This window comes from Halichoerus grypus, chromosome 7 (genome assembly GCF_964656455.1).
Source record: "Halichoerus grypus chromosome 7, mHalGry1.hap1.1, whole genome shotgun sequence".
NCBI lineage: Eukaryota > Metazoa > Chordata > Mammalia > Carnivora > Phocidae > Halichoerus > Halichoerus grypus.
This window is the reverse complement of record NC_135718.1, coordinates 92,639,250-92,666,922: the sequence shown is the minus strand read 5'-3', so window position 1 is coordinate 92,666,922 and position 27,673 is coordinate 92,639,250. Positions and strand designations below refer to the sequence as shown.

Sequence of the window (27,673 nt, the reverse complement as noted above, 5' to 3'; positions counted from 1 at the left end):
CATCCGCCCAGGCTGTGGTGTGTAGCTCTGCAGCCCGAGCTGCCCCAGCAGGTGGTAGGGGGGTCAGCCGTGGTGCCCAAACAGTCGGCGTCTGTTCTGGGAAGTAGGGGACAGGTCTAGGGGCTCTTCTGCTGAGATTAGGTGTGTCCGCGGTGTGGAGCTTGAGGCAAGAGATGATAGATGGATAGAGCGAGCAGGATAGAAAGTTAAGGGGCCCAGAATCTAGGATGGGGCAAATGGCCATTTTGAAGCGTTAACTAAGAATATTGAGCAGCTGCGTGTAGATGAATTAACTGCTAAACACAGCTTGAGGGCTAGTTTGTAGGGGTACAGGTGCGTTCTTGAGTTATTGTATTGTTCTTTAGGCCACTGTGGACTCGTCAGCCGAAGAAGCTTTGCCTTTTCCTCTTACATCAGTCAGGCCTTCGTGTTTTAGGACTAGAGAGAAGGAAGCAGCTTGGTGCGTGAGGGACATCAAGCGAGCTTTGTTTTCTGTGGTCTCCCTCAGCAAAGTGAGACAGTCTAGCTGGCGTCACTCAGGAGAGGCGAGGAGGGTGATAGGTCCTTCAAAGGGGAGCTGAAGGGGAGAGAGGAGAACTTTCTGGCTGAAAGGAAGGACCTGCCACCCTCTGATGCAGAGCAGCCTGCCGGTGGTGGCAGGACCTGGGGCGTGGGGGGTGCTTGGGTGGCTGTGTGCACACTGAGTGCCTAACACCAGCCCTCCCATCTCCCCAGGAAGCCACCCCTCCTGAGCCACGCCCATCTGCATCCAAGTGCGCTCACCTCTCTCTGGTCCTACAAAATCTTCCTTGACCCCATGTCCCCTCCAGACATCCCTTCCTCCCCTTCACTTCACACATCCATCCTCCTAAACCCAGTGCAATCAGATTTCTCCACCATCTTCGACGGCAGCTTCCCTTGTCAAAAAATCACCACCGATCTCCTTTCCTAAATCCAATGGGCGTCTCTCAGAACTTACTTGACCTCTCAGCAGTATGTGACACCAAGATGACGCCCACTCTTCCCCCATGTCTTTCCTTAGCTCCCTTGACACGGTGCTCTGCGGATCTGTGGAGTTCTCGCCTAGCCCTCTGGCCCCTCTCCCTCGTGTCTAATGCAGGCCCTCTTCCTTGGACTGCTGGGTCAGGGCCGGTCTCTGTAGAGTTCTTGCTGGACCCCTGGCTGTTCTCTTCCTGTCAGCACACTCTTCTCAGACCTTCTTCCCGCCCACGCCGTCTGGGGGTGGATCGTGCCCCACCCTCCAGCTAGTGCCTTAGCCCTTCCCATGTCCTGGGTGTTGGCAGCGACAAAGGGCTCATTTCAATCTGGGTTACCGTTTCTTGGAGAGGCAAAGGGGATCGATTACCTTGCTGACACAGCACAAAGTCATTCTTCTTTTCTCTCTACGTACCTCTCTTCTCACAGGCTGACTCGTGATGGCAGCTATTCCTAGCCATTTCCAGAAATAGGGGGTATTGGGTTTATAATTTAAAATGTTCTAGTAACCATATTTAAAAAAAGGTAAAAGAGAAACAGGTAAAATTAATTTTAACACTATGTTTTATGCAACCCCGTATGTCTAAAATATTTCATTTCAACATGTGTCAATTGAAAAATTATCCACGAGATATTTGACATTTTTTTTTTTCGTACTTGGTTTTTTGAAATCCGTGTGTATTTTACATTTATAGCCTGTTTTCACTTGGGCTGCTCCCTTGCCCAGTGCTCAGTAGGACCATTGTCCCACATGCCTGCCTGCAAGGGCTTCTGGTCCCCCCACCTTGCCCTGTGCCCCCCCAGCCCTGTGCTCCCCCTCCCCACCCTCCCCATCGTGCAGGGTGACAGCCTTTCCTCGGGTCCCTCTGATTCTGGACTTCCTGTGGTTCTCTGATGCACATAGAGAGGCCTGGAAGGTTACGGAGGGGCTAAATCTGTGAACACTGACCAAATCATGTTTTGGTTCCTGCCTCATTAACTATCAGTTGTAACATACAGCAGGAGTCTGAAGTTACAATGATATATTTATTACAGTGGTGTTAGCCAGATTCATGGGACATCTTTAGGGACTTCTTGAAAGTATAGTCTTATAGAATGCTTCAGTGTCTAGTCCCACCATCATGTCCACGTCCTGCCTTCATGAGGGATGTGGGCGTTTAAAACAGTGCACAAGTGTTAGGACTGAGGTGCTCGGGCAGGTAGGAAACAGGAAGACGTTACGTGTTAAGTTGGTCCTCATTTATTGTGAAGGAAAACCAATAAATGAAAGTTAATCCCATCCTCTACAGTTACTGACTTTCGGTTTTCCTCTTGATATTCATCCTGCAACCTCTTTAAGTGAAGAACCTAGACATTCTTATTTAAAATGTTTTCTCAGTAAAATAGTGAGTAAATATAACACCACCGATATTATCCAGAATGGTAAAGAAATGAAATATTCTAGTTAAGTGAATATTTGTGAAATTAAGTACACATCCAAATACTACAACTTTAATTTTAATGATTTTAAGTGGAAATACTTAATAATCTATTACAAATCCTGTCTTAGCATCTAGAGAATACTGAATGTAATTCAGACTTTTCTTAGGTTATTTGCTGGATTAAATTACATTATTATGGGTGGGCAGGAGAGTAACTAATATCTATGGAGTGGCTACTCCGCCAAGAGTTATGCTTTTATTACGATAGTTCTTATATTTTACTCTGAGGGTGTTCCCAGCCCCATTCTAAGTATTTGAAGGAAGACGCTATATTTTGCCCACCAGGTAGGCTTATGCAGTCGGAGATTAGCCTGCCCCGCCTTGCGCGGTGCAGAGATGGGATCTGAACTCAAGCGAGCGGGCACTAGAGGCCACGTGAACTTCAGCACAAACCTCTGTCCCCCTTTTACAGACGCAGAAACTGAGGTGCAAAACAGTTAACTAACTTAAACTCGGCTAGTAAGTGGCTGACATTTCTTTTTCTTACTCCTCCGTCCTTTCCGTTTTCTAGAACTTTCTGGGTTTTGGCTCAGGCAGGGCTTGCGTTTGCTAATCAATGCATACACTTCTTTCTCCCTTTGGTTCGCTTGTCTGCCTTTTCCTTTTCCCGGGAAGTATCTTCTATCCTCACAAGGCAGTACTTACTGAGTGACTTTGTTTGCTGGGCTACAACCACCCTGAAGTCCTTTAGAGAGACACCGCGCTTGCTTTTCAAAGTTTAAATTCTGAAACTATTGACCATTTTTTCCCGCAGAGAGATCGGAACAATTATCAGGTCGCTAGGGTGCTGCCCAAGTGAAGGAGAGCTCCATGACCTGATCGCAGAGGTAAGCGGGCTGGCAGCAGGGCTGTGTGCGGTGGGCTCTCTGCTCCCCCTGCTCCTTGGATCTAAAAACCCTTAACTGCAACTGGGCATGTCCTAAAGTAATGAATGTGCTTGATGAAGACATTGGGGCAGCTTTGCGGATTGGCCAGGCAACAGTTCTGAAACAATATCAGATCTGGAAGAAATGGCTTTGACCAAGTAATGCAATGGCTCAAGTAAAGAGCCCACCTTAGATATTATTTACACTCTTTGAAATTAATTGAAGAGGGCCCCTGGGTGGCTCAGTCCAGTTAAGCATCAGACTCTTGGTTTCAGCTCAGGTCATGATCTCAGGGTCGTGGGATCGAGCCCCACATCGGGCTCTGCTCTCAGCGGGGAGTCTGCTTGTCCCTCTCCCTCTGTTCCTCCTCTGCTTGAGCTTTCTCTCTCTCTCTCTCAAATAAATAAATAAATAAATAAATAAATAAATAAATAAAATCTTTAAAAAAATAAAATTAGTTGGAGAAAGGCCATCAGATGCAGGGGACTGACTGTCTGCAGAGAGAACACTGACAGATGAAAGGAACGTAGTGAAGAATGTCAGTTCAGAGGGGATGGAAGGGGAAGTAGAGACTGTAAGAGATTTATATTTATTGAGGGGAAATAAAACTAACTTTCAGAAGAAATAGTACACATAATGAAATAATAAGAACTAACTTGATATTGACTGAATGGTCCAAGAATTTTAAAAATGATTATTTGTAATAGTGTAGATGAGTCTCTGGAGAGAATTGCCCCATAAAGCAGTGCTGAGTGGCCCGAGACCAGAGAGCTCCATGCCCTGTTTGGTTTTCCAGAAAAGCGTCTGGTCTAATGTCAAGTGCAGCTTTCAGTTCAACAAAGCAGAGGCCTGAAGGGAACAAAGCTACCTGGGCCCCCACCAGGAGAAGAATCTGTTCAGAACTGCTGATCTAGGTGTGTGGGTTTTGGTGGAGGCCAGGCTTCGAGCAGGAGGAGACGGGAGGCAGGCAAGGAAGTGGGGGTTTAGTTGATTTTTGTGCCCAGCATGGCATTGGGGTGAGTCACCTAACCTCTGCGCCAGTTTCTCCATGAGAATACCTACTTCAAAGGTAAATGAAGTAATGTATTAGGAGACGTGTTTTGAATCCTAAAGCACTATATACAGTTAAGAAGTGGAAGATTGAAAAGACGACTCTGTTGCCCGCGTATTAGCATCTTGTAACTAAAAAGCAGGACTGGTTTTTCATTAGCATTTAAAAATATTCAGTAAAGCACAAAATCTTTACATTGTTTTTCCGTTTTGGGATCCAATAAAACTATTTTTACTCAGAGGAGAAAAATCTTATTTTTCCTGAGTTGGTCCTCACATTTTTAAAAAAAGGTGTTGATCACTGCTTGACAGTATTTATCGACAAAGCTAGAATTTGTGCTCGTGAAAGAGGAGAGTTGGCACTGTGGAGCAGATAGGAACTGGAAGATGAACTTACAGTGAAATCATAATTACCGCATATACTTCAGTAGAGTAGGTGGAAGAGTAAGGAAAAATGCCTCCAGAGGATAAAAAAGCAGAACCTTTAGAACCTAATTCCTTTTGTCTGTTTTAATCAGCAAACCACAACCCATGGGCCAAACCCCGTCCACCACCTGTTTTTATAAATAAAGTTTTATTGGAACACAGCTAAACTCATTTATTTACATATTATCTCTGGCTGTGTTCTCACTGCAAGAGTGGAGTTGAGAGTCCTTGCAACAGAGAGCATATGGTTTGCAAAGCTTAAAATATTTACTGTCTGGTCCTTTGCAGAAAAAGTTTGCCAACTCTTCATCTGTAAGTTTCTGTGGCAAAGTAGAATAAATACTGCATCTTGGGTCAGGAGGTCTACATTCGAGGCCCGTAGCTACCACTTACAGTTATGTGGCCTTTCAAAGCCTGGTTCCACAGCCACAAAAGGAACGCAACAATAGTAAAGTGTACCTTTATGAGGATTAAATCTGATAACTGTGAGGATTCATGTGTTACTTGGTGGGCACTCAACACATATTTGGGTTTGCTTGCTCTGTAGATGGCTGTCTGCTGAAGCGACCCCACGGGTTTGCGCAGTTAATCACAGTAGATGCTTGGGTGCCAACGTTTTAATTTGTCTTTGCCCCTTTCTTAGATATACTGACACAACCTTTGAAAATTGTACACGTTTAGAGCAGTTGTACCAGTAGGGATCGCTGTGCTATCTAAGCCCTATACACATTTTTCTGTCCTTGTGCACAATTTATTCAAATTAAATTATAGCGATATGCATAAGAAGTTTTGGGCGTGACTCTCCTTTTTGTGGTTTCCCAAATAAGTGAGGGGAACAAAGCACATAGATAGTTGTAGGTATTGAATACATTTAGAAAATCAGAGCTCCAGTAGTAAAGCTCTAGGGGTGAATGTCCTATTGCTAAGTGCTCTGTAGTAGTTTCAGAAATGAAACTATTTCTGCTTTTTTTTTGCTTTAAAATGCAGTAATGTGATAATGCTCTAAAATTCTTCGATAGGGGCACCTGGGTGGCTCAGTTGTTAGGCGTCTGCCTTTGGCTCGGGTCGTGATCCCAGGGTCCTGGGATTGAGCCCTGCATCGGGCTCCCTGCTCAGCCAGGAGCCTGCTTCTCCCCCTCCCTCTCCCACTCCCCCTGCTTGTGTTCCCTCTCTCGCCGTCTCTCTGTCAAATAAATAAATAATAAAATAAAATTCTTCGATAAAACATCAAAACCTGTGTGCAGGTCTCTAGTTGCCATTTACTTGAGTTTTAGTCGAAGTACATACTGACTCTCAGCCCCTTGCTTCTGAAGAGAGATATGAGATCTGATGTTGCTCTTGAAATAGATCATTTAAAAATCGCTCGGCATTGATCCCTCTACTTCATATTCTACAATTACCAACTTGCCCCAAATAATCTCTGCACATTTGGAATATCACAAAACTCAACAACTGTGACAAAGGTTAATACCCAAATTTTATTGACATACAGGTTACCAAACAATTCTTCCTTTACTAAGAAGTTATATCCTTCCAGGATCTTCCATGTGGGAGCTGGGAGGACATGACAGCGTCTCAGTACCAGTGGGAAGGGTGTGGAGAGGTCGACAGCCTTTGAAGTTCAAACCTAAATGGAATTGTGGAGAATTTAAAATAATTAGAAAGGAGAGCTAAAAAAGCGTTTGGAAAATAAGACCTATGTTGGTGAGATTTTGACATTGTACAGTGATTTTTTTTAAAAAGGTCAATTTATCTCTTCCCCTAAGTGGCCTGAGGTGACCTCTGAAAATGGTTCGCTATTCGCTTGACCCAGAAAACCCTACGAAATCATGTAAATCAAGAGGTTCAAATCTTCGTGTTCACTTTAAGAACGCACGTGAAACTGCCCAGGCCATCAAGGGTATGCATATCCAAAAATCCACCAAGCATCTGAAAGACGTCACTTTACAGAAGCATTGTGTGCCATTCCGTCGCTACAGTGGTGGAGTTGGTAGGTGTGCCCAGGCCGAACAGTGGGGCTGGGCACAGGGTCGGTGGCCCAAGAAGAGTGCTGAATTTTTACTGCACATGCTTAAAAATGCAGAGAGTAATGCTGAACTTAAGGGTTTAGATGTTGATTCTCTAGTCATTGAGCACATCCAGGTGAACAAAATCCCCAAGATGCGGCATAGAACGTACAGGGCTCATGGTTGGATTAACCCACACATGAGCTCTCCCTGCCACATTGAGATGATCCTTACTGAAAAAGAGCAAATTGTTCCTAAACCAGAAGAGGAGATTGCACAGAAGTAAAAGATATCTCAGAAGAAACTGAAGAAACAAAAACTTATGGCCCAGGAGTAAATTCTGCACAGAATAAATGCAAATAAAAATAAAAAGAGGAAAAAAAAAAGGTCAGTTTATCAGAAAGGTATAAAAATTTTAAATATCTGTGTACCTAATAACAGAGCTGCAATAGACATGAAACAAAAATGGACAGATGAGAGGGAGAAACAGACAATTCCATCATCATAGAAGGAACTTATAACAACCCTCTCTAAATAATTGATAGAACAACTACATAAAATATCAGCAAAGACATAGATGATCAACCATTAGTCACTCTCATCTAACTGATATTTATAGGACATACACCCACAAATGCAAAATACATGTTCTTTCCAAGTGTACAGGGAATATTCAATAGGATAGATTAAGTGCTGGGCCATAAAACAAGTCTCAGTAAATTTTTAAAAATTAAAATCATATAGGATATGTTCTCTGATTTTAAAAATGGAATTAAGGGGCGCCTGGGTGACTCCATTAAGTGTCTGACTCTTGATCTTGGCTCAGGTCATGATCTCAAGTTCGTGAGATTAAGCTCCATGTTGGGCTCTGTGCTCAGTGTGGAGCCTGCTTAAGATTCTCTCTCCCTCTCCCTCTGTCTCTCCCCACTGCTCCTGCTCTCTCTCTCTCTTTCTCTAAAAAAAAGTAAATTAAAAAAATTAAAAAAGGAATTAAGTTAGTGATCAATTGAGAATAAGATAATTAGGAAATCCTCAAATACTTGAAATTAAGCAACCTCCTTCTAAATAATTCATGAATCAAAGAAGAAATCACAAGGGGAATTAGAAAATATTTTGCCCTGAATGTTAATGAAAATACAGCATGTCAAACTTTGTGGGATACAGGTAAGCAGTGCTTAGACGCCAATTTACAACTTTAAATGTTTACACTGGAAAATAAAAAAAGACCTAAAATTAATTATCTAAATTCTCATCTTAACAAGCTGGAAAAAGAAGAGCAACAAAAACCCAGTATAAATGGAAGAAAAAAAATTATGAAGAGCAAAAATCAGTGAAATAGAAAATAGAGAAAATCACTAAAAGCAAAAAACTAGTCTTTTCAAATAAAATTGGATTAACCTCTAGCTAAGGTGATCAAGACAAATTACCAACATCAAGATTAAAGGAGGGTTTATCATTATCCTTCAGACATTTTAAAAGGATAATAAAGAACGTTATGCTAATAAACCTGGCAACTTAGATGAAATGGACAAATTCCCTGAGACACACAAATTACCAAAACTGACCCAAGAAAATCTGGAGAATTTGAATAGCCCTGTATCAATTATGAAAATTAAATTTATAATTAAAAACTTTCCCATAAAGAAAACTAGAAGTTCAGATGGCTTTACTAGAGAATTCTCTCAAACATTATGGAAGAAATAATACCAATTCTACACAAAACTCTTTTTGGAAACGTCACAGGAGATAACACTTTCTAGGCCAGCATTACTCTGATATTCAAGCCAGACAATCCTATTACGAAAAAGAACAGAGCTTACTGACATAGATGTAAAAAGTCCTTAATAAGATTTTACCAAATCAATTTCAACAACATGTTTAAAGGATAATACATCATGAGCAAGTGGAGTTTATCTCAGGAATTTAAAGTTGGCTCAACATCAATCAATGTACTTTATTATTTATTACATCAACAGAACAAAGTAGATAGACCATATGATCATTTCAGTAAATATAGGAAGAACATTTGAAAAAATTCCATACCCATTGAAGAGAAAAATACTCAGCAAACGAAGAATAAAAGGAAACTTGTCAAGCCGGCCAAGGGCAGCTACTAAAATTCAAGGCTAAAATCATACTCATACTCAAATCATGAACGAGGCACAGATGCCTGCATTCATCACTCCTATTCACCATTTACTTGAAGCCCCAGCTAGTACAATAAGGTAAGAAAAAATAATAAAAGATACGCAGTTTGGAAAAGAAAAAGTGAAACTCTTTCTGTTTCAGACAACATGATTTTTCATGTAGAAAATCCTAAGAGACTTACCAAAAAGCCACAAGAACTAATATGTGAATTTAGCCAGATCACAGGCTACATGGTCAACATGAAAAATTAATTTTATTTCTATAATTAGAAATCAACAATAAGAAAAATGAAATTAAGTAAACAACCCCACTAAAAAAGCTTAAAAATAGAATAATGAATAAATTTAACAAAATAAAGGCAAGACCTATACACCAAAAACAGCAAACACTATAAAGAGAAATTAAGAGTTAAATGGATAGATATACATGTTCATGGATTGCAAAATAACATTGTTAAGGGGTAGTTCTTTGATTAATAGATTCAGTACATTTTCAATCAAAATTATAGCAGGATTTTTTGAAGAAATTTATGAGCTGATTCTGAAATTTGAATGGAAAAGCAAAGGAGCTAAAATAACCAAAATAATTTTGGAAAGGAAGGGCAAGGGTGGTCTTTTACTACCTGATTGCAAGATTTACCATGAAACCACAATAATCCTGACAAGTGTGATATTTGTGTACTGAGAGACCTATAGACCAATGGAACAAACTGGAGGATCCAGACATAGAACCATACTTATATCTTTGACAGAGGTGCCAAAGTAATTCAACGAAGAAAGGATCATCATTTCAATAAATCTTGTGGGAGCAAATGGGTATCTGAATAGAAAGAAAACAAACTTCAGCACTCTTTTCCTCCACACAAAAAGGTTAACTTGAAGTGGACCATAGACCTGAATAGATGAGCTAAAACTATAAACTTCTGGAAGAAGACAGAGAGAAAACCATGTGATGTTGGGTCAGCCAAACATTTCTTAGATAAGACACAAAAAGCATGAGCCATAAAAAAAAAAAAAAAAAAAGCACAACAAATAACGATTACCTTCATCAATATTAAAAAATTTTGCCCAATCAAATGACACAGTTAAAAACAAACCAAACAAATGCAGATCAGACTGAGGGAAAATATTTGCAAATAATTTATTTGACATTGTATCCAGAATATATTAACATCTGTTTTAACTAATATTAGGAAGGCCATCAACCCAGTTTTTAAACTGGCCAAAGATTTGAATAGACATTTCATAAAGGAAAATGTATTAATGGCCAACAAGCACATAAAAAATGATGAACATCTGTACCCGTTGGGGAGCACGATGTGTCACTACACATCCATGAGAATGGCTAAAATTTGAAATTCTGAAAATATTAAACACTGGCAAGGATTTAGAACAGCTATAATTCACACATTGCTGGTAGGAATATCACTTTGGAAAACTGTGCCAGTGTCTTATAAAGATAAACATACACTCATTATATGACCCGGCAATCCTATTGGTAACTATTTATCCAAGAAAAATGAAAGTCCATGTCCACATGAGATTTGTAACCAAATGTTCTTGATAGCACTAATCATAACAGCCCAAAATTGAAAATAACCTAAATGTCCATCGACTGGGGAATGGATAAATACTATGGACCACTACTCTACTCAGTGATAAAAAGGAACAAAATATGATACACACATGACTTGGATGAATTTCAACAAGAACATGTTAAGCAAAAGAAGTCAAACATGGGACTTCCGAGGAAGATGGCAGAGTAGGAGGACCTTAAGCTTACCTAGTCTCACAGATACAACTAGATAACACACATATCCATGTAAAAAGCCCAGAAAATGACCCAAAGACTGGTAGAACAGACTCTCCCTAGCTAACCAGAGAGAAGAGGCAACATCCAAGAGGGTAGGAAGGAGGGAGACATGATCGAGAGCCAAGTGGAGCTGTGGGACTGACCCGGGGAAGGGAGGGATGTTTTGGGTGCAGAGAGGGAAGGGAGCAGACTCCCACCCTCGGGATCCTAGGCACAGGGGACCAGCACGGGGAAGATAAATCCACATAACGTGGTTTTGGAAACCAGAGATTGTAAAATTGGACTTTAAAAAGATCCATTGTATGTGTACTGACACTGAATCTTGCCTTCAGATGATAAACTGATCCCTTCTCACCACTTCCACACCCATCATCTTGGTCCAAGCCGCTGTCCCATCTCCCTGAACTACCATGGTGGCCTTTGAACTCTCTGCTCCTGCGCTTGGTCCTCTGCAGTCTACTTGTCACACGACGGGCAAAAAGGATGCTTTTAAAAAAGGTTAAGTCAGAGCCTGCCACTCCACTGCTCAGAACCCTACTTCTGAGGTGCCCAACTCACTCAGGAAAAGAGCCCAAAGTACTGTTACCACAGCTGACAAGGCTCTAGGTGGTCAGGCCTGTCACTTCCTGCCATTGTCCCTGATCACATATTGGCTTCCCTGCTGGTTCCGAATATGTCCTGCATACTTCTACACAAAGTCTTTGTTCTTGCCCTTACCCGTGCTCTGGGCTGCTCTTCTTCCAAGTACCCACAGCACTTAGAGACCTGACGTTTAAATCTGGGCCAGAGTGAGTCCTAATGTGGCAAGAAAGCATCTCGGAGATGATGTTGCCATCCCGAACTGCCCCATGCCTCCCCGGTGTCTTAGGACTCTGTATCTTTGGAGGTTTGATACTAGGTGAGATCTCTCATTCTGGCGAATCTGATTTGACAATACAACCTTTGTGTTTCGTCTGTGGTGTTCAACATAATCTGAAATTACTGATTTACTTTTGTCTTAAAACTCCCTTCTGTCATAAAAACACCTTGAAGGCAAGGTTTTATGCTTTGTACATCAGTGCATCCTTAGCACCGAGAACAAAGCCTGACATATTCTGGTTCAAGAAGCTGCTCTACCGTTTCCTGTGGGCTGAGCAATATTCTGGTTATAATTACGGTTCTTACACTGTCTCTTCTTGTTCTTGCAAGACCTAGTATCAGAATAGTGGAAAATTCAGGCTTGCAAAGCACTGCAGACATACTTGAGAGAAGAGTTTTACAATAGATCTGATTCATGGGCTCAAAAATTCCAAGTTTCCAGTAGTAAAAGTAATTAAAAACTATTGCAAGCTGGTAATCATTCATCTATCAAATAATTATCAAGCATTTACCACATGCCAGGTACCAGCCATTCAGAGACACAAGAACACTGAAAAAACTCCATCCTAATTTGGCTCAAGATAGTTTCAAACACTTTAAAATTGTGAACATCAAAAATTTAAATACATAGGCATTTAAATATTTGAGATTGTGTTCAGTCCCATTCATTTAACTAAATGAAGATACTCACCCACAAATGAATGTTCAGTTGCATTTTCTGTGGTCAATGATTTAATGTTAAATTAATAGTGGTGAGAAGCCTTTATGATTTCAACGTGTTCAATATTCCCTAGTAACCGGCTAAAACAATGTAATGATTCTACTGAGTCATTTCCTGCATTTTTCATCTTGGATGAAAAATATCATACCACACCAGACATACCACAAGCCCCAGAGGTCCCAAATCACAGTTTCTCATTATTTTTAATTGGTTAAGTATTCTCAGAAATTTTTGTCTTTGAAACTTCAGAAATGGCTGTCTAGTTAGTAGGGTAAAATCTATATAATCCACACACTTGTAAAGTGGTCGTGTCCATCTGTCTGAACCATAACTGCATCATCCTGGTTCCAGATGAGCCCTGAGATGTCACAGCATTCAGAATCCAACTGTGCCAAGCTTCTGAGATTGGGAAAGGGTGAGGTAATTATGTTCTAGTTTTGAAGTAGCAGGTGATGTGAAACATTGTTGTCTGTTATTTTTCCTGAGCACCCTGGCATTGGAGAAGGTGGGAGAAGGTAGTAGATCTGTTCTAATTTGTACTGATGTTAGATGCTGGAGTTAAAGAATTGTAGACTGATTGGGGCGCCTGGGTGGCTCAGTCGGTTAGGCAGCGGACTCTTGATTTCGGCTCAAGTCATGATCTCAGGGTCCTGGGATCAAGCCCCGCCTTGGGCTCTGCGCATTCAGTAGGGAGTCTGCTTGTCCCTCTCCCTCTGCTCCTCCTCCTGCTCTCTCTCAAATAAATAAAATCTTTAAAAATAAAAAAATTAAAAAGAACTGTAGACAAAGAGGTACTTTGGAGATTACCTGGTGATGGCTACCAGCCATGACTTCTGAATGGAAATAGGTAAATGGGGGGAGGGGTGTTGAGGGGATTGTGTTGTACAAGGAAAATATCTGTAGTTAGAAGAAAAACACTAAATGGTGCTAAAGCAGCGATCAGCAGCAGGAAACAAAACCCAGGGAAATCTATAAAAGTGGTTTTCCCTCTCACATAAATACATAGTATTTATGAATAAATGCATTTCATAATTTTATATAAAACAGCCATAACAGGAGATTAATACAAGTTTTTATTTCAAATTTTTATTGTATATAAGAAATATAGGAAATTTTTAAAGAGATAGAGAAAAATCCTTTCCAATAATACATCACCTTAGTATGACCATTGTAATATTTTAGTGCACTTCCTTCCATATTATTTTCCTGTGCATGTTTTCAACATGACTGTAATCTTATAGTATAGTTAGTTTAGCTGGAACCCCTTGACTTCTTCCCCCCACAAGAGGATAAAATAAGGAAATTAATGGCTTGACAGCCACCAATTCCCTCATAGCTTCAAGGTGTAGAAACTCACAGTTGGAAGGGACATTATCAATTATCTAGTTTAGCCACCTGTTGGTTCTTAGCATCTCTGATGGTCTAGCTGAGAGATGATTCAAACTTTTTTTTTGATACTTATATTAATAAGGGACTTCTAACCTGAAAGAATCACATATCCTAATTTTTGTACAACAGCCTCTGCAATGTTTGTAGTAAATAAATTTTCTAAAGTAGGTGACTTTTTAAATTTTCCATTTGGGGGCGCCTGGGCGGCTCAGTTGGTTAAGCGTTGTACTCTTGATTTAGGCTCAGGTTATGAGCTCAGGGTCCTGGGATTGAGCCCCTCGTCGAGCTCCGCACTGAGTGTGGAACCTGCTTAAGATTCTCTTTCCCTCTCCCTCTGCCCCTCCTTGCTCATGCTTGCTCTCTCTCAAAAAAAAAAAAAAAAAAAAAAAGATTTTTCATTTGTAAAGGTAATTTTTTTTTGGCAAATGCCAATGAATTTTTGTTATTATTTTATTCCATCCAAGGTAGAGAAGTATTTTCTAAATTGTCCTGTTTTCATTTTGAAACATGATTTATGTCAAAATTTGAATATGTTATTTAGAGTCTAACTTGAAATATCTCATAGCTTTTTTTTTTTTTTACTACAAATAGTTAAAAAATGGTATGTATATCTTATTTGGTGACCTGGAACTAGTTGAAATGTAGGTGCTTTATAAACCATCTTTTTTTTTTTTTTTAAGATTTATTTATTTATTTGAGAGAGCAAGAATGAGAGAGAGAGAGAGTACATGAGAGGGGGGAGGGCTAGAGGGAGAAGCAGGCTCCTCGCCGAGCAGGGAGCCCGATGCGGGACTCGATCCAGGGACTCCAGGATCATGACCTGAGCCGAAGGCAGTCGCTTAACCAACTGAGTCACCCAGGCGCCCCTTTATAAACCATCTTAACTACTGATATTATCTTGCGTTTGTGAAGCATGAAATGGTTCAATTTATTGACTGAGGGTTGTGTCACTGGGGAGAAATGAATTTTCACTGCGTGTTTTATTGCATCTACTCAGTGAGTTTGGCATTAAAATAAATAATGCTTTAATGAGAAAACGGTTGGCCTGATGATTTCACTGTGGGAATGGGGGTAAAGAACTCTGGGTCGTGGTCCCATCAAAACACCTGACCCAGTGACAGACAAGGTGGGCACTTCACCTCCAGTGCCCGATTCTGCAGAAGCAAAACAGATTGAGAAAATGGACTTTTGCCAAAGTGGAGTGAGAATCAGGCTTTGATTTTTAAAAATATTTTTTAAAAATCCCACACCGTATATATTTACTGAGCCTTCTTCATGCCGGGAAGAGGGGGCAGAGAGACTGGGGTGTCTGCGGGCGCTGCGGTGGCCTCCAGGACGGGCCCTTTGTGGGGCCGGGAAGCGGTGTGTTCTCTTCAGGCCGCCTGCTCCGCCCGGGTTCTCGGGAGGGAGCAGCCCGGCGGGTCAGGACCCTGGTAGCCAGGCGAACAGCTGCCGGGAAGATGAATTCACTGTAAGTCGGGTACCTGAAGGCGGAGCTGAGGGGTCTTCCTGCAAAGTGGCTTATTATTTCTGCATTCCTAAATGCTGCCGAGGCTACTTGCCAATTGTTACCTCCTTTTCAGCACCTCATCCGTCCTCGTGGCTGAAGCAAACCAGATTATAATGTACTTGCCTCGTTCCTGTTGGCGGTTACAAGATCTATTGGTTGGCTTGGTTTTGTCTTTTGAACAGGAGGGGTGTGTTTGGTGGCCGGCTGGTACTCCCCCCTGTCGGATCAGTCAGTCCAAAGGGGCACGGAGGGAGGTGGCAGAGGGAGAGGTAGGGGGAGGCGGTGGAGGGAGAGGCGGAGGGAGGCGGCGGAAGGGGAGGCAGAGGGAGGCGGCGGCGGAGGGAGAGGCGGCGGAGGGAGAGGTAGGGGGAGGCGGCGGAGGGAGAGGCGGAGGGAGGCTGCGGCGGAGGGGGAGGTGGCGGAGGGGGAGGTAGGGGGAGGCGGCGGAAGGGGAGGCAGAGGGAGGCGGCGGTGGAGGGGGAGGCGCACGCCCTGTCCTCCAGGCCGAGGGCGGGGCCAGGCATAGGGTTGTAGGGCGGCCCAGCCCTGGAGCACGTTCTCGCCACAGGCCGTGTGGCATTTACAGACACAAGTTAGGTCCGTTTGGTGGGTCCGGGAGGCTGTGTTGGAGATTTCAGCACCAGAGATTGATTCTTTCGGGAGGAGGTGTCATTGCACGATAGAGAACCAGGTGTGTGTGCACTGTTGATAGAAATCATCATAATCATAATGAGACTCACAGTTCACAGAGCCTTATGTCATGTCTCATGTGAACTTCACAGCAGCTGTGTCAGGTAGACCTGCTACAGAAGAGGACGCGAGGGGGGCAGATTAGTCAGAATCTTTTATAAACTGTTCTTGGTCTAACATGCTGAATATATTGTGATATTTTTCCATGAGAAAGGCAACATTCATTTTTTGTAAAGAAACTCCCTAATACAGGGGAGAAGTGGGTTTTCCCACTATGGCTTTGCTCAGAGTGAAGAAATGGCCTTGAATTCCTGGTGTTTTCCAACATGTCCGCTGTTACTTGGGGGTCTTTCTTGAGTTCATTTTGTTATAAGTCGGTTAATTGAGTTTTTTCTTGGAGAAAGTAGATCTGGGCTGCATTATTTTCTCTGTATCAATTCTGTAAAATCAGTTCTGAATTTCAAATATCTGCTTTGTTAATCTCCAATTGGTAATTACAGGGACTTAAGCTTGATAGTGATTCAAAGTCTTTGGGTTACAATGTGTCGTGCATGCTTAGAATATGTGTGTGTGTGTATAAATGTGTGTGTGTGTGTGTGTGTGTGTGTGTGTTTGGTAGGGCTGCTGTAACAGAGTATCACAAATAACTTAAACAGCAGGAATTTATTAACTGACAGTTTTGGAGGTTAGAAGTACAAAGTCAAGGCACAGGCAGGGTTGGTTCCTTCTGGTGTCTGTGAGGATCTGTTCCAGGCCTTTTGCTGTGGCTTGTAGATGGCTGTCTTCATGCTCACATGGCATTCTCCCTGTGTGCATGTCACTGTGTTCAAATTTCCCCTTTTTATGAAGACACCAGTCATATTGGATTAGGGCCCACCCTAATTACCTCATTTTAACTTGATTACCTCTGTAAATTACCTCTCTTCAAATAAATCACATTCTGAGGTACTGGGGGTTAGGACACCAATATACGAATTTGGGAAGGATACACTCAACCCCTAACTCACTCTCTCTATATATATCTATGTATATATCCCCCTTCGACACACACGGATATAGTTCAATATGTGATATATTTCTATAAAATCTTAAAGGCATTTTATTTTATTTTTTTTTAAGATTTTATTTATTTATTTGACAGAGCAAGAGAGCACAAGCAGGGGAGCAGGAGAAGGAGAGGGAGAAGCAGACTCCCTGCTGAGCAGGGAGCCCGATGTGGGGCTTGATACCAGAACCCTGTGATCATGACCTGAGCCAAAGGCAGATGCTTAACCATCTGAGCCACCCAGGCGCCCCTTAAAGGCATTTTAATATGTGAGTCTAAATAACCGTTGAGCCATTATTGCATAACATTTCTGGGAAGTAGTGTTTTTGTCCTGTCTTACTATGGCCTCATAAGGTTAACTAGCTTGTCTGCACCAGAAATAATAGAATCACATCTTATCCTTCCCTGTCCCCACTCTTGTTTCCAGATTCCCAGAATCTTGTTTCCTCATTATGATAGAGGAATTACCATATTTTAAAAAGGACTTTTTAAAAAAAGATTTTATTTATTTATTTGTCAGAGAGAGAGCGAGCACAAGCAGGGGGGAGCTGCACACAGAGGGAGAAGCAGGCTCCACGCTGAGCAAGGAGCCTGACACAGGACTCAATCCCAGGACTCTGAGATCATGACCTGAGCCAAAGGTAGATGCTTAGCCAACTGAGCCACCCAGGTGTCCCTAAAAATGACTTTTAGAAAAACAAATGGAATCCAAATAGAGCATGGAGTTTAGTAAATACTAATGTATTAATATCACTTCGTTAATTGTGACAACAAACCAAATAAAGTTGTACCATAGTGAACTAAGGGTTAACAACAGGGAAAACTGGGTAGGTGGTATAATGGGAACTCTTCACTATCTTTGCAACTTTTCTAAATCTAAATCTAGAACTATTCTAAAATAAAAAGGTTATTTTTTTAAAGATTTTATTTAATTGAGAGAGAGAGCACTCGAGCACAAGCAGGGGGGAGGGGCAGAGGCAGGGGAGAAGCAAGCTCCCCACTGAGCAGGGAGCCCCAATCCTGCGGATCCCAGGACCCTGGGATCATGACCTGAGCTGAAGGCAGACGCTTAACGGACTGAACCACCCAGGCACCCCAAAAGGTTAAATACTAAAAAACCTTTTATAATATAAAATATTTTCTGGTATATATTAAACAGGTTATTAACACTGTATTAAGAATGGTCATATAGTTGTATTGTTTTTATGCCATTGCATGTCTTTCTGTACAGAGGAAGGGATTAGATGTGGCCTCTAGAGGACAGTGTTGGGTCATAGAAAGATTTTCACAATCTGCCCAAGATGAGGATGGATTTACTTATTTTTCTTCTTCCTTTGTAACCACAAGCCCTCTGTTTATTCATTATTCCTCTTTGACTTTAAAAAAAAGTCAAAGAAAATGTATGCCTTCTCTGCTATCCCGATTAGCTGGAGATCTACTTTAACTTGCTGTTTTTGTGCAGTTTTGGCTCTTCACAGATAGATGGGGCAAGAATGATTGTCAGGGGCGCCTGCGTGGCTCAGTCGTTGAGCGTCTGCCTTCGGCTCGGGTCGTGATCCCAGGATCCTGGGATCGAGCCCCGCATCGGGCTCCCTGCTCCGCGGGAAGCCTGCTTCTCCCTCTCCCACTCCCCCTGCTTGTGTTCCCTCTCTCGCTGTGTCTCTCTCTGTCAAATAAATAAATAAAAAAATTAAAAAAAAAAAAAAAAAAAAGAATGATTGTCATTTTCACCCCGGTGTTCAGAGCCCTGGGGGCTCGTGGAAGTCCTGTGGGAGCCTGGGGAGCATCACGGGGCACATACTATGTGTTGTGAATTCTCGCGTGGTAGAGAGAGTGCTAGAGAGGTGGATTCCCTTTGGAAACACTACAAACCATTTGTAGATTGATGAGGATGCTCCTAAAATACAGAGGGGTTTTGATCTCTCAAGGTCGAGACTGTTTGCTCCACGGTGATTTGTGGGGGTCGGGGTGGGGGGAGAGGGAAACAGACCAGTGCTCTAGCTTCTGGAGCACATTTCTGGAATAATCAGCATAGAAACTCACCATTTTAATTTAAAAATTATCCCTCCGAAGGTCGTCTCATGGGATTGACATTTTATTTTTAAGAGGCTGCCGGGGTAGGTAGTTACAGAGTGCGACTCAAGCACATCGGAGCCAGGTGAACATGAATTTGCAAAATCTTGCCTGCCTCGAGGCAGCTGAAACAGTTGTTCATGTATTGATGGGCTCAGAGATTCTGGAGTATCATTCTGTCATTAGATGGATGACAATTTCTGTTGATAGTGGAATCCGAGGGCTCCACTCATTCTGGGTGAGAGCATCCAGTATAAATACTGGAAAACAGTCATTTGGACAACAGGGTATTCCACTTAGCAGCAGCTTACAGATTTCTTATTTTTTGCTCAAAGAATAAATCTGTTAAAAGGTCCTCTGTTGAATTGGGATAGATGAGCCTTTTAATGAGATTTTTGAAAGGGAGTGGAAAATTTACAGCTCCTTGTAAATAGCCTGACATGAAAGTTCAGATCAATAGTGTTTTATTCAACCACAACATCAAAGTGAACCTATGGGCAGGAGTCTCTCCTTCTCATCTAACAGTGCTAGATACCAAAATTTCTGTTTCTCAGGTGTAGTGTTCTCTTATTTAGTGGTGGTATAACAAAGTTCCATTAACTATATAGGCATTTAGTAATTATTACAGTGATTTGATATGTACTTTTGTCCTTGAGATATGATTGGTCCCCTAACCTGGTCCCTTATCCCATGTTCCTTATCACAGGGAAAAGCATTACTCCATCCCATTTGTGCAAGTCACAATCCTTGACTCCTCTCTTCTTTCTCATCCTTGCCCATAATAGATGCAGCACCAGGTTCTATTGCCCTTTTTTTTTTTTTAAGATTTACTTATTTTTAGAGAGAGAGAGCGAGAGCATTGGCACATGACTGGGTCAAGGGGCAGAGGGAGAGGGAGAGAGAAAACCTCCAACAGACTCCCTGTTGAGCGTGGAACACCACACGGGGCTCGATCTCACGACCCTGAGATCATGACCTGAGCCGAAACCAAGAGTCGGACACTTAACAGACTGAGCCATCCAGGTGCCCCTGGGTCCTATGGCTTTTACTACTTAAATATTTCTTGAAACCATTCACTTCTCCCCCATGGCCACCACTCTAATCCAAGCTCTATCACAGCTGCTGAGCCCACCACAGAAGCCGCCTTGCCCACAACCAGTGTGATCTTTCACACGCACATCTACCAGACCTTCAGGGATCTCCCGTTGGTCTTAGGATAACAACCAAAGCCACTTTCATGGACCATAAGGCGCTGCAAGGTCTGGTGTCTCTCTCTCCCTCTAGCCTCATCTGGAAACATTCTCCTCCTTGCTCCCTACGCCCCCTAGCCTCCTGGCCTCCAAGGCCTCCTCTGCCTGGAGTCTCGTCCCTGATGGCTTCTACTCACACTTTATACATCAGCTCTGGTGTGAGTCCCCATGAATGCCTTTCCTGATCTAGCCTAGAACTTTCCTTTGCTCTACACTCTAATAGACCCAAGCTCCTTCACTTCACTGTGTTTATAATTAGACACTCTGCTCTGTTGTTTTTTGGTTAATCTATGTCTCCACTACCAAATAGAAACTCTATGAGCAGAGACCATGCCCAAGAATGCTCATTATCAAATTCCTAGCCCTTGGCATAGTGAAAAGGAGTTGCTCAATACACTTGTTGAAGTAATATGTGGCTATTTTTTTACTGAATGTTTAGGTAGAGGAAGAAGAACCCACTGGATACATTCGATTTGAAAAATTTCTTCCAGTGATGACCGAAGTACTACTGGAGAGAAGGTAAGAAGGTACATGCAATTGTTAAGGTAAAGTAATGATTAGAATTACATTAATTTCAAAACACTTGGCTTTTTCACTTTATATATTATACTCAACCAAATATTTATCCTGGGATAGCTCCCTCTGACTTTTCATTATACCTCTGAACTGCCAGGTGAAATGTGCTTAGAAATATCAACCACTTTTGTATTAATCTTATAAGGAAAGTGCCACAAAAGTCATAAATCAACAACATGTTTATTATCTTCTATTGTGAGCTATCAGTGAGAATTCGCCCTACCTCTTTTTCTAAGGAACGTGTAATGTTACCTTACCACAGTTGGTTTATAGTAGAAATTTTGTTTCCAAATAAGTTGATTTTCACAATGATGAAAAAGGCTAATAGATATCATCACATAGGCCAGTGATTTTGAACTAAGTATTTTCTGTGGGTGTGGAGTGCTTTCAACTTTCAGATCTAGAAATCCAAACATGTTTCAGTGAGGGAAGTATTATTATCCTTGTATCTTAGCAGCTTTTATTTCATTTTATGTGATCATTTATTGTGTAGAGACTGAGCTAAATACTGTGGTATGTGCCCCTTTTACTGCATAATTAGATACAGACCAAGTCCAGAAGATACCCTTCTTCGAGCGTTTGAGGTACGTGAGCTCCAGATTTTATATATATGTATGTGTATGAAAAATTCATCCTGTAGAATTTATTCACCAAACAAAAACTATAATATCTACCCTTTCTTTTCTCTTAGGTGTTAGATCCATCTAAACGTGGATTTCTGACTAAGGAAGAACTGATCAAGTATATGACTGAAGAAGGTAAGAGTGATTTATTGCTTATTTTATAACTGTGACTTATTTAACTGATAAATAATTTAACAACAATTATGGAAAAATTCTAGGAGACACTTTTAAATCAATCATTCTGGTTCAAAGAGTTATTTACTATTCCTATTATTTTGGTATTGGTGTGGTTTCTGTTTTGTGGGGTTAAGTGGACAAAGGGTAGGTTAAGGGAAGATTGATTGTTGCCTTATAGGATTTTGTAACAAATAAAGATACTTCTGTAAATTGAAGTCACTCCATTCACTTAGAGTATTTTTCAGAATGAAAGCTATGCCGCTTGGAAAATGTGAACTGTCAATCATTATAAATCAATGCCTGTTACTAGATTGAAGATTTGAATTGGATTATATAAAAATTCTTTTTTAAACAGCTTTTCAGTTGATGAACTTACAGATAATACAGCCTCCATTGAATGGAATCCACACAAACTTACAGCTTTTTATGCTGGTGGAACTCTATATTTGCTTTGAGCTTGACTTATACACGCACACACACTCGGCCATCGTATCGGCACACCTATCTATGCCGCCATGTTTCCTGGAGGCGCTCTCTCTCTGCTTCGGCTGATGTGTAAGTTTGTTTTCCCTGAATGTCAGTGGCCTAATGGGCGTTCTCTTGAAACCATGCTTCCCTTGGTCACCTCCCCAATCTCCCATCCTTTGTTCAGTTCACTGGTTTGCAGATCGAGTCCAGTGTGATTCAGAGTTGTAATCACTTGAGACGGAATCAGAAGTGCAACTAATTGCGAGGAGGGGAGACCAACACTGCGTCCACCTGCACAGCTGACTGGACCGCGTCTGCCTGACGCACCACGATGTGGGGCCACAGGCAGCGAGGGCAAGAATGACATGGCTGTCACAGCTGCCACCAACGTCTTGTGACACTGTAACAGATGTCTTAGGAGTTCACATTTTAAGGGGAGTGAATCCTGGATTATATTAGGCAATATGAATTGGCCAGAAAGAGTTCATTGTCATTAATATGGTGACCTGCTGTGCGGAGGTGAGGGACACTAAGGGCAGTGAGAGGTACTAAAATCTCCATTTCTCCAGGATATTTTACTGGGGGAAAGAAAAGTGACATAAGACAATTCACAATATAAGATAGTGGATTCTCAGGATGGTAGACTTTGTATGGGTGAGTTACTGAGAGCAGGGGTAAAGTCTTGTGCGTTCCAGCCCCCACCCAGTCAGTCTCAACAAATGTGTGTTGAATGAATGAATGAATGAATGAGCAGATGAACGAAGAATGTGTGAAGGGGCCGATGGAGAGAGATGCATCTTGATCATACAGTGTGAACAATAGCGGGGAGGCAGGGGTGAGTGTGATATCGCGATATCACAGAGTCTATGAGGGGAGAGGGCCCAGAGGGTCTTGCTGGCAGACAGCAGGAGACAAATCTGGGGAGATCTGTGGGCTGGCCTGTTGAGGTCTGGGCTCGGGGGTTGGAAGTCACCGTGTGGGCACCGCAGAAGCCTTGGAGGGTGCTGAGCACATGGGCCTCGTGGTGCAGGAGAGATTGTTGGAAGGTCCGTCTGGTGCTGGCGGTTCATCAGAGGAGTGAGAGAGGTCAGCCTGGCAAGACCCGTCAGGAGGCTACTGGGGCTTTTGAGAGAGAGCAGGGGGAGGGGCAGAGGGAGAGGGAGAAGCAGACCCCCCACTGAGTAGGGAGCCTGATGTGGGGCTTGTGCGGGGCTTGATCCCATGACCCTGAGATCATGACCTGAGCTGAAATCAAGAGTCAGACACTTAACTGACTGAGCCTCCCAGGTGCCCCTGGTGTCTTCTGTAAGTGGGGTAGCAGTTCTTACCTCTAATGAGGTGCCTGGGAGGTTAACTTAGTTAATGTATCTGAAGCACACAGGTCAGTGTCTGGAACACAGTAGCTCTCAATAAATAGTTGTTATTAGTATTCTTTTAAGGACTTCCATGGTGCCCATCAGAATTCATTGGCAGTGGATTTAGCCCGGTATAAGAAAGATTCAGAATCTGTCTCCATAGGCTCTGTAGGCATTCTTTTCTTAGGATGTAAGTATGGTTTCAAGAACTCGACACACTCCCCTTGTTTGGTAATCTGTCATCATTGTCATCATGATCACCACTTGAATAATTTCTGTAGTATGAGCTGAATTCCTGAATTCCACCTGTTCATGGTGGCAGGTGACAAGCTCAGAAGGTAAGTGATCCTCAGGCCTTGGTACCTCATCTGCTCAGAGAAGACTCTTTAGGGGGGAAAGTGGCAATTTTGATGTTTCTGTATTTTTGCTTAATATCAGGACAAAGTTCTTTCTTAAGTAGTCGGCGATATTTCCAACATTCATCCTGAGTTTGCTTCTCATCTTAGTGAAACCAATGTCCAAGATGATCCTCAGCTACTGTCTGAATCCAGCGAAAGCCACAGATTTTCTATGCCACTTTTAGTTTCGTTTGACAGCAACACTGGGCCAAACTATAACAAAGAGGGCCGTTTAGACACAGTGGATGAATGGCATCTGTCCCTGGGCTCAGCTGGCATCATGAAGTTGGCCGGACCTGGTTAGGGAATATTCAGAGACACAGTTGTTGCAGTTCGAGCCTCTGCTCTTCAGCAATTTGCATCGAGACCGTGTGGTCCCATCCTCACACCCTTGCAAACGTAATGACTAGACTCCCTAGAAAACTGGGACTTCGGGTGAATCCTTAGGCAATCCCAATAGCCTTAATTTAAAGAAACAACCTTGTTCAGGATGTCTTAATATTCTCCTGCTGTGTTGGCTCAAGTGATCAATTTTATAGGTTGCTTGAGCTATGACGTCTGCAAGGTAAAGTAAGCCCCAAATCTGCCCGGGGCACAACAGCACGCTCTTGGAATCTCTGGACTGGCGTGATGTGCTGACCCCAGGGCCCCAGGAGGGGAGCCGGCGACCCAGCAGGGGCCTGTGCAGCTGCAGGGCAATGAAGCTGGCTGGTGGAAAGAGAAAGAAAACGATCAGAAGATTGTCAGTGATGAATCTCCCTTCTTATCTTTCCCAGGTGAGCCTTTTTCTCAGGAAGAAATGGAAGAAATGCTGTCTGCTGCCATTGACCCAGAATCGAATTCCATTCATTACAAGGACTACATAGCCATGATGGTGGTGGATGACAGCTAGGTTCTGGAGACGTAATTTCTCACCGAAAAGATGACCGTAGAGATGGCCTGTCCCTATTAATTTCACATCTTATAATTCCTACACATGCTAATTAATGCCCAGTGACAACTATTTCACAATACTTTGTTTTTTAAAGATGAACACAAATTTATTTGGTATGTCTGCCTTATGGAATGACCAATGGCTAATTATTTTAAAGCTTATTCTTAAAAACATTTTAACATTATCTGTGGATTGTTGTGGATTTTCTACAATAAAACCCCAGTGACCTTCAAATTCATTACGCTGACAAAATGAAGAATGACCAGAAATGATCCAAGGTTTGGCATAGAAAGATCTTGGGTGACCACAAAGTGAGGACCAGTATCAACGTGGTGAAAGCAACAAACAACAAACCTTCAGCATCTGGATGGGGAGGGGGAGTTGTTGAAAGGAATGTTAATAATTAATCCCTTATGAGTGTCGATTACAAATCTCATTTGAAATGTTAGTAACTTAGTGTAAAAATGTAAGTGTGCTGATCCAGTGTGTTACCACTGTGCGGAGTAGCGAATGGACTTGAGGTCACTGAATCTAGAGACAAGAAGACTGAATGGAAATTGACAACGTAAGGAGTGACCGTTCTCTTCCGGTCTTTAGAATTCTTAGCTATTCTAATCGAATTTAAATTAAAAAATAAACAAAAAAAGAATTCTTAGCTATTCAGAAGAGCTGCTGTGAGAATATTGCTCTGAATACTGAGTAAGAATATTGAGAAATTGTGTGGTATGGAGGAGCTACAGCTGTGGGAAAAGCAGAATAAAGTCTGAACACAAGGAATCATGATGGAGAAAGACCCAGGGACTTACAAGCAAAGGGCAAAATAAGGTGAAGGAAAATGAATAATCTTCCATAACCTATGTGTTCTGTCATGCACACACAGTGATTTCTATTTGAAGATGCTTCCTCCTCTATTTGAAGATGCTTCCCCCCAACATTTGATGTTGCTTACGATTCTTCCTCCTAGGCATGCAAGACAGGGGGCTGCTACCGGAGAGATGATTTGTCACTGTTTGTTCATTGGTTCATGAAACATTTATTGAGTATTATTAGGTACTCTGTTAGGAACTGGAGCCGCGACGTGGCTCCATCCCTAACCCATGAAGGTCACGGTTTAGTGAGGGAGATCGGCAAGTCAGTCAGCAACCACATTTCAGCCTGGGGCACATTCAGGGTGCTGTTGAAGTGCAAAAGAGGGCAGCTCACTCGGCCTGGTGGGTGAGTTTCTGGGTGAGGAAAAGGTCTAGTGAGCAGAAAGGGCCTCCCAGATCAGGTGACACCTAAGGTAGAGGCGAGTAGTTTACTAAGCTGGTGGCGGGACACAGGGGGTTTCCACAGGGGAGCAGCAAGTACAGACACCCTGGGGGTGTCCTAAAACATGGAGCACTCTGGGAATTGAAGGTAGTGTAGGAGATTTGGGGAACATGATGAGAGATGAAGTTGGGGTGGTAGAGAGGAGCTGTATCGTTAAGGATATCGGGTTGGTCATATAGTTAGGTTTTTCGTGGTAGAATTTGGACTTTTTCTGAAGATCACAGAGAAAGATCATTTGTAAATTGTATGGAAAATGATCTTGAAGAGTCGACACTAGAAGCAGGGAGACCAGGTGGTAAGGGACTTGGTTGGTGGAAGGGGATAGGTTGGGAAAAGCCAAGTGGGTGGACAGCGGGTGGATTATAGAGAGCCATTTATTTAGTGAGAAAGTCAAGAAGCAAGTCAGGGTTGGTGGGCAAAATGGGGAGTTTGGCGGTGGACATCCTGGGATCGGGGACCTAGTGAGACACCCAGGGGAGACATCCAATCAGTTGGGTCAGTAGGAGGAAGATCTAGCAAGAGAGATGGATTGTGGAGGTCTCAGCAATAGTTAAGGAAAAAAGTAGTAGAAGAGTAGTGGAAAGGAAAAAGAAGAGCGTCGACAGCGCAGGGGGGACATCAGCATTTAAGGGCGAGCAGAGGGGGAGGAGCCCACGAGAGGCAAGGGGGAGAGGAGCACAAGGAGAAGCCAAGTGCCACAGAGAGGGCAGGTAAATTGAAGACGGAAAATGTCCACCAGGTGTGGCAGAGTTCACTGGTGGCCTCTGAGGAGCAGATTTGGTGACTGACAGGGTGCAGGGTTCAGTGGCTGGAGGGCCAGAACACTGTGGGCAAGTGGGGCATGAGGACAGGGCTGGAGAGAGACCGCAAGGCGGAGGGACTGATTTTCAGCAGAGGGGAAGCACGCGGGTTTGTCCTCCGAGGGCTGAGGGCCAGCACAGAAGCTGAAGACCCTAAGGAAGCAGGAGGGGCTGGATCCCAGCGCAAGAAAAGGGTTGCTCTGGGGTGGTTTGGAGCAGCAAACCAGCGTGTACAGCTTCTACCCAATGGCCTCGGTTTCATTGTCGAACGAGGAAGAAGGGAGTGGGTTACGGAGCAGGAGATGAGCAAGAGCCCATGTAAGGATTTTCAGGGAATCCTGGAGGATTGTGTTCAGTAACCCAGGCTCAGGAACAAGCACAGAGGGTTGCTGTGTTGACTCAGGGTTCAGGTTTTGGCATCTGGGATGGAAGGAACCGAAGGTCCAGGCAGTTGGGGAGTCACGAGCACGCAGGTGTAGTGATGGTCCGTGGAGCCCTCGTATGAGGGACAGATGCGGGGAGGGGCAGCTACGAGACTGAAAGGGGGCAGGGCCTCAGGACGAGCCTCTACAGGCGGCGACTAGTGTGGCCGGGGGAGGGGGGCGGGGGGGGGCTGGCTCCCCTGCCATTCCCGAGTAATAACGCAGGCTGCTGGAGTAGCAAATACAAATGAGGGTGAGGAAGCATCACTTATGGAAGGTGCAGTGATG

General features: G+C 42.9%; 1 protein-coding gene across 9 annotated transcripts in view; it reads left to right on the top strand.

The window, feature by feature from the left end:
- DRC8 (dynein regulatory complex subunit 8) overlaps positions 1-25,511 on the top strand; it is a 114,564-nt gene extending 89,053 nt beyond the window's left edge. For 3 of the 9 annotated variants that reach the window (XM_078077897.1, XM_078077892.1, XM_078077889.1), the window contains exons 3-8: positions 3,232-3,304; positions 20,761-20,840; positions 21,439-21,481; positions 21,589-21,655; positions 22,053-22,252; positions 24,695-25,511. In XM_078077897.1, coding sequence (XP_077934023.1) covers positions 3,232-3,304; positions 20,761-20,840; positions 21,439-21,481; positions 21,589-21,655; positions 22,053-22,249 — 460 coding nt within the window. In that variant the 3' untranslated portion in view covers positions 22,250-22,252; positions 24,695-25,511. The other 6 variants (XM_078077896.1, XM_078077894.1, XM_078077891.1 and 3 more) reach the window with 5 other exon arrangements.
- Positions 25,512-27,673: the final 2,162 nt, after the last annotated feature.